The sequence below is a fragment of the Bubalus kerabau genome, chromosome 4 (genome assembly GCF_029407905.1).
Source record: "Bubalus kerabau isolate K-KA32 ecotype Philippines breed swamp buffalo chromosome 4, PCC_UOA_SB_1v2, whole genome shotgun sequence".
Classification (NCBI taxonomy): domain Eukaryota; kingdom Metazoa; phylum Chordata; class Mammalia; order Artiodactyla; family Bovidae; genus Bubalus; species Bubalus kerabau.
Window position 1 is genome coordinate 151,623,907 of NC_073627.1, and position 12,231 is coordinate 151,636,137.

The 12,231-nt window shown below is 52.6% G+C and overlaps 1 protein-coding gene across 2 annotated transcripts in view; it reads right to left on the bottom strand.

Annotated features, from left to right (window-relative positions):
• Positions 1-1,490: 1,490 nt before the first annotated feature.
• BICD2 (BICD cargo adaptor 2) overlaps positions 1,491-12,231 on the bottom strand; it is a 55,776-nt gene continuing 45,035 nt past the window's right edge. The window contains exons 3-8 of one of the 2 annotated variants that reach the window (XM_055579066.1): positions 11,475-11,627; positions 9,327-9,761; positions 7,675-8,682; positions 7,273-7,424; positions 5,436-5,646; positions 1,491-3,610 (exon numbers count right to left, since the gene is read on the bottom strand). In XM_055579066.1, coding sequence (XP_055435041.1) covers positions 3,605-3,610; positions 5,436-5,646; positions 7,273-7,424; positions 7,675-8,682; positions 9,327-9,761; positions 11,475-11,627 — 1,965 coding nt within the window. In that variant the 3' untranslated portion in view covers positions 1,491-3,604. Of the gene's footprint in view, positions 5,647-7,272; positions 7,425-7,674; positions 8,683-9,326; positions 9,762-11,474; positions 11,628-12,231 lie in introns of both variants that reach the window. The other variant, XM_055579065.1, reaches the window with a different exon arrangement.

Consider the following 12,231-nt stretch of genomic DNA (forward strand, 5'->3'; position numbering starts at 1 on the left):
TGTATACGTTTCAGGGAAGGCGGGGGCTCCACTCCAGGGACCTGAGCTTATAAAGGATCCAGTTCATGGGGACTGAGATGAACTCACAAGAGCCAGTTTACTTTCTCACAAAATGGTAACACACAGCTCTTCAGCTCTTCCAGCTCTGCTGTTTGAACACAACTGAAAGGTAAGCACAGAGGCAGACCTGATGGCATCCGGTCCCTGTCAAAACTTCACACCAAGTGATGTCAGAATGTAGGCATCTCTGTTTTCCCAGGAGGCTCCCAAAGGTAGGAGGCAAGGTCTCAAAGCTGGTGCTGTTGTTTATAGCTCTGGTAACGTGCTGGGTGTGAGGGTGAAAACCACTGTAGGGAGCTGGAGGAGGTGGTGGCAACAGGGACATTCCCTCGTGGAAAGCACAACCAAATGGAAAGCCTTTCAGCTCCAACTGCCCTCTCCCACAGGCTCCACGGGACCCCACCCACTCAGGAGGCTGCCACTCCACCTGTGAAATGAAGACGCACATGTGCAAGGACCCAAAGCACACTGAGGGGTAGGGAAGACCTCAGCATCTGCACTTGTGCAAATGAAACACCCCAACGAGCACGACTGCCATGTCAAAGGGCTTGTTCTGCTTAGCCCAGTGTCAATACCCCCTCCTCCAGATCTGCTGCAGGCTTTCTTCCCAACCTCTTCCAGAGGCCTGTTGGGATGACAGGCCAGGAAGGAAAGAAGATTTCTTCCAGCTACTGAGTTAGAAAAACAAGTCTCTTTTGAAAGAAAGTTTCAAACTGAACATGGGTTCACACTACCCAAGTAGGATGGATGGGGACTGTCAAAGGGAGGGGCCTCTCAGTGACCATGAGGCCAAGGGAGAATTCAGGTGGAGGGTGGGGTCACGGGGAGATGCCAGGGCAGCAGGACCCTGACTTCAGACAGCTTCCCAGAGGGAAGCCCTGAAGTTTGGGTGAAATCACCTGGGTCTGACTAAGACTGTCAGAAGGAGAGGTGGCAAAGCGTCCTCAGACTTTCTGTGCCTCAGACATGACGTGTGCCCTACACCCGCGGTCGTGAGCAATCGCTGGGGCAGGCTCAGAGGGCCTTGAGCACGTTCCTGCAGATGAACACGGTTTTGTGCTGACAAACAAGTAATCCCTGTTGCCTGTACCCATCCATGCCTGGGGTACAAAACCAGGAGTTTGGACGGCAGAGGACCCCCTTGTCATGTAAATCTCTTTGCTTCCTGACCAGGTCAGTACAAAGGCAATGTGCTCTCACTGCCACACTGCTGGGTACTCACAACACGTGATGCCCATCACAAGAGGCAAGCCATGTCTTCCCTCCCTCCCACGCCTCCTGAGATAGGTCTCCTGAGATAGGGTGCCTCCAGTTCCCACCACCAGGGTTACTGACTGCCTAGTTTTCTTGTTTTAGGTGCTAGAATTACAGTGCATTGCTGCATCCACAGTCATCTGGAGCAGGGGGTCAGAGCAGCCACAAAGAACAAGTCTTGTGCTTTGTCTTTTTATTATTTTTTATTTATTGGTCCTACCAAAATGACCCTTTACCCAGGCCCACTGTTCCTATATGCACTGGCTTTACAGACACTTGTGCCATATGTCTGTGTCCCAGCTGGTGACTGATTTCCCCTTCCTATTCCTTTTCCATGCAGTGCCTCATTTTCTCAAAATCTGAAGGCATTTTTGTTTGTTTGGGTCTGTGTAAAAGATCCTTGGCAGGAGAACATGCATATGATCTTAAAATAAAGACAACATTCTGACACTAAGGTAATGCACAGAAAAATACAGTACTCAGACATCATTGCAAATAAATACCCCATACAGATGAAGTTTTTGTAAATGTAACATTATTTCTTATGAATCAACACTGTAAGAGAAGGTAAAAACAGGGGTCCCTACAACTAGGAATAAAAATGCTTATTCCAGGAAACAGAATTCTTTCTTTCTTGCTACTTATATTATTATAATTTGTCCTGTATTTTGGAGAAAAGAGGACACTTCTTCTCATTCCTCCTCCTCGAGTACCAATTTGACCATTTGCATAACCTCACTTAGCAAATCAGGACAGGACAAAGATCTGGTTTGCTAAGGAGCTTCAGTGACTTCTGTTTCCTGAAATTAACAGTGATTAGTTACACCAAGCAAGAGAATATATAATGTCTCTTTCTCACATTTGCAAAGAATACTATGGCTAACCCTCACCCCAGTGCACGGGGCTGACAGTGCCAGCTCCCCTGCCACCTACCCCACTCTTCACAAACATGGCGTGTTGTTCACATAGCTTGCTTAGCTTGTCCCATAAAGTCCATTTGGTTCCCAAAGCACACACAAGGTTTGTATTCACTTTCATTTTTCAGCCCCTGAATTTGCAAGGATCTGCACAGTAAAGAATCACTGACTAACAGAATTTTGCACAATTGCTGTTTTCTTTCCCTCAATGAAGATGCCCAGATTTAGGTTCACAGGTGTGTGCCTATTCACACCAACTGGTCCATACCAGCCTTCAACATTTCCAAATAGCTCTTTACTGTTTGTTTTAGAGAATAGACTACGCTGGGCCACCTCCCTCAACTGATGAAGGCACTACTGGCAATGATTACTAACAAAAAGGCGTTGAAATAGAACACCCTAAAAATCGAAGACTGTAGGATTTTCTAAGTGTACCACAATTTGGCACAACAACCAGAGTAACAAAACAATTCCAATTTGGAATTTCACTGGTACAGTTGTATAAAATTCTGTTAATCAGTCATGCTTCACAATGTCCTAAAACCCAGAAAATTCTGGAATTTGTAGGTAATACTACTCATTCAATAATTTATCTTTTTGTTTTCAAGTGCCTTTTACTGTTTAACCAGAGCAAAGGTCAAGTTTTCTTCTTGTTACACTGAACTATTCCTAAGAATAATAATAATACAATATGAAAAACCCCAGAATCGGAATACCCTGGATTTCTTAATGAACATGGCATTTAAAATCTGTAATTTCAACCATGAACCACAATGCCGTATAATCTAAAAGGCTGCTGAACCACAGTGTGGATACATTTAGCCGGGCTCCTTACCGGGTTGAAGCCTTCACTTAAACAGTCTAGAGCTACACGCTAGGAGGACACATCTGTGCCATGTGCTGATATCAGACCAACACGCTGTTGGGAGCTACAGGACCACGAGACAGACTACGGCATCTGAGACCATCTCTATGCCAGGGATTAAGGAAGCAAATATAATATCAAAATATCAAAAGTGCACAGATTGATTGGGTAAAAAAGGAGTATCTGTAATAGGGAGACCCCAGTGGTGAGTGTTTCTAGAGGGTTCCTAAGCAAGCCTGGTGGTCGCTCTCCAAGCAGGTTCTTCAGCGCCTGTACAAAGGCCTTTCCAAGCAGCAGCTGGCGGTATTCTCAACATTAAAGCTTTTATTTCCTCTGCCATTAAAAACTTAGGGAATGCTATTTTGAAAAGAATTGCAGTGGCATATCCAAAAACGTTTCTAAGTGGACTTTTAGGCTGCCCTTCCTTCCTCTGCGTGGGCCCATGGGAGAGGAAGGGAGGGGGGTGCAGTGTGACAGGGCCGGCGGCCGAGTCCTCCCAGCAGCTACTCTACAGCTGAAAATGGGAGAAAACAAGACAGCGTTAGAACTGGTCACCTGTCAGACAACTAAGCTCTCACCGAGCTGTGAGGGCATGGGTGTGTTAGTTGGCAGCAGAGAAGACCTGCATGTGTTAGGGGGGCCGCTGGCCCCGAGTGCCTCATGAAAACCCTTTACAAGTATGGAGAAGCTGTGTGCCAGGTTCGGAGAGAAGGCAGAAGCAGTATGCGGGGCCAGCAGGCAGTCATGCCCCTGGGAGTCCAGCTTGCAGAGGGGAGATGGCCTGACATCTTCTCAAGTGGGAGGGGCATCAAGACCTGACATCCCCTCTGCAAAGCAGCCTGGAGCTAAAGACAGGCACACAGAAGGGACAGGTGTGGTCTATCCTGCGTATCTTCAATCCGGCAGTTTGCAAAACCCATACTGGCATCTGGTGGGAACTGAGACATGCTCGGGAACTAAGGGAAAAAGTGGAATGGGGCAGACAGAAGTGTGCAGGGGAAATGCAAACTCCCCCTCCTGGCCACAGAGAGAGAAGCAAGGAGCTATTCAAGGTCTGCAGCCTCACGGATGGTGGCCCCATGGATGACAGGGAGAGAAACACTGAGAGAAGTCCAGCTGCCAAAGCTCTGGTGTGGATGCAGCTCCTGAGAATGGGGGGAGTCCTGTGACTGCCTTTCTGGTCTGTTACCACCCCTGCAACTGCACTGACGATCAAGAACCATATTCCTCCTACTGTGAATCCTGAAACTTGCCCTGTCTCCACGCAAAGCTCCTTTCCCACACCAGGCAGGGCTTCAGCTATAGCTGTGGGACCGAGACCCACTGTTCAGCCTGGTCTGCTGGTGACTCAGGCTCAGCTTAGGGGTTTCCATAGCCCTGTTTCTTGGAGTCTGAAGCCCTGTGGGAGGAAGGCCTGATAATGGGCAGAGGGTGAAAAAATCCACTTGAAAGCTGGGGACACTGTTAAGTTCAAAAAGATGGGCTTCCTGTGAGGACAGAAGTCTAGCCAGGCACTTGGGAAGCTTTTCTTATTGGAAAAAACCCAAGCCTTTGGCCCACCAATTTGTCACCTTGCAGGCCACCAGACAAGCATACGAATCTCAGACAGAGAAGCTGAGACTGCTGAGCTCTGGTCTGGGATGTGGCTAGGCATGCCTGTGCCTCTTGGGCATGACTGGTCCCTGGGCTTGAGAACGTGGGGCTGCTCTTCCTCTGTGTTTAGGGGAAGGAATTCTGTAATTCTGTCCCAAATATAAACTGCAACGAGATGCTGCACAAACTTCATAATCTGCCAAGTGCAGAGTGTCCTCCATGGCTGCACCTGGGACTCAGGCTGGAACCTTTAACACTGGTTTCTGGGTGCTGGGGCAGTGTAACTGCATTAGACACATGCAGGGAACATGCAAGTTTCAATGCAAGTTCTGCCCCTCCCACTGGGAGCCAACAGCAACTGGGCCCTGGAAAGCCACATTTTTGCAAGGACGTGTGGCTCCAACCCCACCTTGACCACCCAACCAAGAGAGCAGCTGCTGTGAAGGGTGGTCCCGAGGGATGAGAAACAGACGCAAAGCTTGCAGCGTCCAGGTGGAGTGGCAGGCTGCCTCTGCTAAATTCTTCCCTCTGTGCATTAGTCACAGTTAAGACCAGCCTAGCACCACAGTCCCGCTGCTGCCAGGTTAGTTGAGGTGAAGCGACAGGTGACGTGCGGCAGGTTAGCTGCAGCGTGTGACCTTGCGGCCCTAATCGCAGTAAATGTTATACTTCTCGCCACAGAGCACCTGGGCAGCAAGCCCAGCACCCTCAGCCCTCTCACTAGCACAGGCGCAGGTATGACTTACACTCGGGGGGCCAGGCTTGGCCTTGGAGGTGGCCTTGGTGCGGCCCCTCCGGGTCTGCTCGTGGTCCAGCTCGAGCAGCTCCAGCCGCTGGGTCAGTGCCAGCTTCTGCTGGATGGCCATGCGCAGCAGTGAGTTGAGTGTCTTCTTCTCGTCCTCGGCAGCTGCCAGCTGCCGCTGCATCTCATCCAACTGTGTGATGTACTCGTCACATCTGTGGGGAGGCGAGAGGCAGAGCGTGGCTGAAGGACCTGGGAGAGCCAGCAGAGCACGTGACCGTGGTCCTCATGCTGAGAGCTCCAGGTGCTCGCGTGCTAAGTAGTTTCAGTTGTGTCCAACTCTGTGCGACCCTATGGACTGTAGCCCATCAGGCTCCTCTGTCCAGGGGATTCTCCAGGTAAGAATACAGGAGTGGGTTGCCATGCCCTCCTCCAGAGGGATCTTTCCGACCTAGGGATCGAACTAGCGTCTCTTAAGTCTCCTGCACTGGTAGGCGGGTTCTTTACCACTTGCACAACCTGGGAAGCCGAGCTCCAGGTGAGGGGACTGAGATAGGATTCATCAGCTTACTGAGCCACAAACGAAGAGGATGTGCCTTTCTGAGGTTTGGTTTTCTCTGAGACGGACTCTCTAAAGCCAGTTTTCACTAAAGCAGGCAGTGGATGGTGCCCTTGAAGACCTCCAGCTGCCCCAGGGGAGCAAGTTAGGGGTGTGATGTCACTTGGCTCTCAGGACATGGGGATAAACCCGAGGACAGGAATCTGTTTGTTCTTGGAACAGCCCAGGCACACAGCAGGTGCTTAGTAGTCTGGGACAAACAGCCAACGAGGGCCTAGGAAAAGCACACGTGGGCACCACAAACAGCCCCACGTTAGCATCTGCCAACTGACACGGGCCCTCTACCTGGGTAAGGATCTGGGAGAGAAATGCCCACTCTGGGTCTGCCCCTGAGGGAGGGAGTGTGGCTGGGGTAAAGGTGGTGGTGGGCACACCCACCCTACACCCCCATCCACCAAGGCCAAGGACCATCAGCACGTTTCAACCTTTGCCCAGAGGTTTGCCATCTTGGTTCCATCTGAGAAGTCACACTTTTAAATAATACAAGTTAAGGGAGCAAAGGTCAACATACCATGTGCTAAGGGACTAATTGAAATCTTTCCCAAACACTTTGCCCAGGAGGAGGGAGCTTTGTCCCTCTCCTCCCACTTCGCTGAAATGCAGGGAGTGCCCAGCACCTTGACACAAGGCGAAGCAGACCCTGAGCTCAGTTCCAACCTATTTAACCAGGAGTCTCAGCCTCCCAGCCCTGAGGACACACCAGGCCTATCCAGAGAACACTCCCCTGGTGCTTGACTGACTGTGGCCAGCAGATGGCACCAAGCCTCTCTGAATAGGGAGACACCCAGAACCAGGCCCCAAAGCAGCCTCCAGCTCCGCACTGGCCCAGGGTTCCTGGCCAAAGGACTGGCCTAAACAAAGATGCTGCCCACCACCCCCAACAAAGTCCACCTGGTAGGGTCAGAGTGGGAGCACTGTGACCGCACCACTGCTGGGAGGGGAAGCTTTCTTCTACAATATACGAACTTTCCACCAAGTTCTGGAAAGCAAGCTCCTCATTTGTTATCAGTGGCTTGCCCACTTGCCTGCTTCTCCTTCGAAGCTCAAGCCTCCAGCCTGGCCACTAAGGACCCACCCTCATGGCCTTCTGCTTCCAACTTCCTCATTTTACACAAAGTGGAGACAAAACTTGGGCCCCTGCATTTTCACAAATAGCAGAAATGGAAATTGCCCACAGGGCCAGGTTCCCGGGCTGCTCAGCAGCGACAGCAGTAAGCTTTACCTGGTGGCAAACATAGCGCGCAGTGAGGAGAAGGTGGCCGCGTCCTCCTTGAGGGTCTTGAGCTCATTGCGCAGCTTCATCATGGTCTCAGTCACCATTGCCTTCTCGTTCTCGTACTTGCTCTTTAGGTTGGCGAGGGCCACCTCTGCCGTCTGGGGGGGTCAGAGTTGTAAAAGACAGGCACACGAGGCATCAGGAGGGGTCCGCTGCCTTGGTGAGCACCACAGATCAAGGCCCCAACCAGCCCTGGGCCCCTGAGACCCAGCCCCTCCCCACAGCATTGAGGTGAGGTTTTCTCTCATCTTTTCTTCGAGCTGGGACAGGACAAGGTGGAAGCCAGGGAGGCTGAGAAAGCCCCCACCCACCTACCCACCCCCTGCTGGACCCGAGCGCCATGCACACCTGCTTATTGGCCTTGAGCACCATGCGCAGTGTGGTGATCTGCTCCCGCTTGGTGCTGAGCAGCGACTTCAGCTTCAGGATCTCCTCCATGAGTGCCTCCCGGTCCTTGTCTGCAGCTGGGCCCAGCTCCTGGGAGGCCAGGCGCTGCCGTGACAGCTCTGTGGTGCGGTCCACGGCTGCCTGCAGGTGCCTGATCTGATCACGGATGATGGCAATCAGATTGTAGATGTTCATGGGCTCTCGGCGTGGGTCACTCAGGGGTGAGGGCAGAGAGGAGCCAGGCGAGGGGCTGCTGTCCCTGGCCCTACCCTCTGCGGGTGGTGGGCCCTTGGGCAGGACAGGTGAGCGGCGCTCACGGGTCTCCGGGCTGCAGCTGCCGGTGCCAGCTGGGCCCTCACGGTAGTAGTCTAGCACCACACGCGTGGGTGTCTCATTGTTGCACATGCACACGTGGTGGTAGAGATTGGCCAGTTCCTCGCTGAAGGTCACCAGCTCATCCTGGGCCACGCTCAAGCTGCCTTGTGTCTCACCAGCAACATCGCTCACCTTCTTCAGCTCTGTCTGCAGCCGCGCCAGGAGCTCACGGTCCTGGCAGCTGGCTTTCTCCAAAAGGGAGACCTTCTCAGTCAGCGCCTGGTTCTCAGCCTCGTGCCGGCCCTTCTCCTCGGCGTGCTGGGCCTCGCTGGCCTCATGTGCACTGCGCAGGGCCTTCAGCTGCTCCCGGAGGTCGCCTGCCTCTGCCACGGCCACACGGTACTTGCAGGCCAAGATCTCGGGCCCGTTGATGTCCACCTCATAGTAGTCACCGTCTTCGTGGCTGTCCCGCTCCTTCTCGCTGTCCAGCGCGGTCCGCCGCTCCTTGCTGGCCTGCAGGCGCCGCAGAGCACTCAGGTTCTCCGTGAGGCGGCTCACCTCCGCGTGCTGCTCGGACAGGGCCCCTCGCGCCTGCTCCAGCTGCTTCTGTGTGTCCTGCAGTGTTGCCAGCAAGCCCACCTTCTCCCTCTCCACCTGCAAAGGCAGAGAAAGGGACCGTCAACAGCCCACAGGAGTCTCTGCCCTCAGAGAACCCCTGGTCAGTCCCAGTGAAGACCCTGTCCATGCCACATTCATCACCCTGCTGAGCTCTCTCTGATAAATCTGGGTCGAGGTGTCATGTGTGGGGCCATGATGGCTCCTCCCCCTGCCCAGCTGTTTGTGGGGCCAAGTGAGTCCCTCCTTAGAGACATGCAGCAAACCAAGAGGCTGTGATGCAGACCCTGGGGTTCTGTTCTGTTGGGGCAGGAAACCCTGACGTGTCTAACGGACACAGCATGGGAAACCATATGTGGAGACCTCAGAGAGATGTTAAACTTCTGGTGGTGCCCAAGCTCATAACCAGAAAACTATTTCTCTGGGCACCTTCCACCTATAATGCTGCAGTTCCACTTAGGTAACAATACAGAATTACCTACGTAGAAGAAATGTAAGTAAAGGACTGCATAGCATTTAAAAAATTCACAAAGTGTCAGGCAAGCACTATCCTGGTGAACAGCAGGTCTGGCCAACACCATCAAGGACAGCAGTGGAGGTGGGGATGGCGCACATGGGCCCAAGGCCCAGGGCTGCGGCACAAACCCGAAGGGGTGGGGTCCCAGCACCATCCACCTGCTCACCTGCATTAGCTGCTGCTTAAGCTTCTGGATCTCAGAGATGTTGAGCTCACTGAGCAGGTCAGAAACGAGGCTGGGAGGGGGTGGGGTGAGACCGTCCTTGGTGGGCGTGGAGGTCTTGTTGTCCAGCGGCACCTTGCCCAGGCCACCATGCTCGAAGCCATTGGCCAGGGCCTCGGCGTCGTCACCAAGCTTGAGGCCGTCCAAGGAGACGTGCAGGTGGCTGGTGTAGAGGGAGTCGTTGATACTCATGTAGTGCGACAGCTCCTTGCGCAGGCTGTTCTTCTGCTCCCGCTCCGTCTTCAGCGTCTCCAGAGCCTCCTCCAGCTGCCGCTCCGAGATCTCCTTGAGCCGAATGGCGTCCTCCAGCTGGCTGTTGAGGTATTCAGTCTCCTCCTCCAAACGCTTGATCTCATGTTTGAGGCCCTCAAACTCCACCTGTAAAAGAGAGGTCAACACTCTTCTATCCCCGTGGGATGGGGAAGAAGCACCATCGTGGTGACTGAACAACTGGGAGAACATGGATACTCAGAGGGTTGCAGGCATGAGGTGCACACAGGAAATGCTGAGCCCGCGCCTGGGACACGTGTGCACTCATGAGCAGTGCAAAAAAGCATGCGACTTGCTCAGCACCAGAGGTGCCCTCTGGTGGAATTCAGGACACACCCACACTGCCAATTTGTTAGGTCACTTAAAATGCTACCAAGTATATACTGACTTTAAATTCTACAAAACTTCTTCATTATCACTAAGAGTTGATTAAATACTTTTAAGATACAAAAAATACGTATCTAGATGTGCAATGTGACCATCACTTCTAATCACATTTCAAAGTGAAGGAACTACAGCTCCCACTGGAGTGGGATGTGCCCGCACTGCACACACCACCCTGCCTGAGAAAGGCCGGGTACCAGTGGGGAGGCGGAGTCCAGAGCTGTGCATGCCGGGACAGTATGTGCCGGTGGACAAGGAGAGAACTGACAGAAACCAATGCCTGGTGTGGGTACTCAGGGTCTATGAGCAACTTAAAAACAAACTGGTATTATTCTGCAATATTTGTGCAAGAAATGAGGCGTAAACCCCTCAGAGGCAGGTCGATTAGGGTCTCTGTGGAGTGAGGTCTAGAGTAGGGGAACCCCAGGGAGAGGCCAGACTCCATGTGCCATTAATGGTCTGGTTTCCCACTCCTCAGGATGCCTGACCCACAGATGAGCACAGCGTCACAGAGGGTCTGCCGAGCAGCCAGAGGAGGAGCTCTGGTGCCTGTGTTCCTGGGAGGAGATCCACTTCCTCTGGCTCCAAGGGTCAGAAGTTCTACTACCAGTGTAAACATATGGGCCCATACTTCCTTATGCTGGATTTAAATACCCGGGTCCCCAGTTTGGGGATTTCTGGGATAAAGGTCCCCCTAGTCCCCAACCTGTGCAGCTGTGGTTCTTGGACAGCTAGGTGACAAGGGCAGGCCTTGAAGGGCCTGGGTGTCTTGTCCCAGGTAGAAGTGACCCTCTTGTCCTCTCACAGGTGGAGGTGACCCTTCTGTCCCCATCCTGTCACAGGGGGGGAGAGGAGACCTCCTGTCCCTGACCTGTCCCAGGTGGAAGTGTTCCTACTCGTCCCACCCATTTTTATGTTCCTTGAGAACATCATATGACAGCCTGGACATCTCCACACTACTCAAGGGTCACTAGACTTCACCCCAAAGTCCAGGACCATATGGGGTTCAAAGGAGTCTAGAAAACATGATACAGTGGGAGGAGTGGGTACACTGATAGCTCTAGGGTTCCAGATGCATACGGACATCTCTGGTCTCCTGTTGGCACCTGAAATGAGATGGAGCCAGACACCCAGCCTCTGGGGTCTTTTGGTATCACATCTTCATCACCTCCATTTTCCTCCAATTTTTGCTGGCTGGAACACCTTGGTTAATCCAATTGCCAGCCAACAATACAGCCGGAGGCTTTGTTTTTCTGGTCTTGAAGGGGCTGGGCTCTGCTGCCACACCCTCGAACCACAGTGGCATATAACCCTCAGCCTGAGTGCAGAAGGAGGGAGGGAATGTCTTCTGACCATGGAGACAGCAAAGTGAGGGTTAGGCCTGGCTGTGGCCCAGAGCTAATCTACCTGTCCCACCTGTGCAGCCCAGATACTTGCCTGATTCTGCCTCAGCACAGACACCTGCTTCTGCAGGCTGATATTTTCCTCCTCCAACTCCGAGTAGTCCTGCAGCAGGCGTGCCTCCCGGAACTTGTACTCCTTGATGTCATCCCGCAGGCGGCCACGTTGAATCTCTACGTTCTGATTGATCTGCCAGGAGGAAGGTGGATGTGAGAAGCCTGCTCTAGTTGGTCTCACCACTCCTAAGGCAGAAGGAGCTCGGTGCAGCCAGGCCCACCATGGTAGCCACACAGCCAGCACTTGGAATCCCAGGCTTGCCGTGGTGTCCAATGTAGCCACCTAACAAGGAGCTGGGGCCGTGAGCTGTGTGGTATGGGGGTGAACAGCACAGGGTCTCAGCAGCTCTGACCCCTGGTTTCTTCATATGTCAAATGGGGTCTAAAGTAGTTCCTCTGTCACGTGCTGCTGGTAGCATGCACTGGTGCAATGCTGTGGAAACAGTCTGCAGATGCTCAACAGTTCAGCACAGGGTTAAAGCTGACCTAGCAGTGGGCCTCAGCAGGCACTCCAAAGAAAGGAAAACACATGTCCACACAAAACCTTGTGAGTGAATGTTCAGACACTATTCATAACAGCAAAGGCAGAAACAACCCAAATGTTCACCAACTGAAGAGATAAACAATATATGGTATATCTATACAACTGGATGTTACTACACATGCTGTAACACAAATGGACCTTGAAAACAACAGGAGTAAAAGAAGAGGTGTTAGTGTTCACGTACCTTATGACT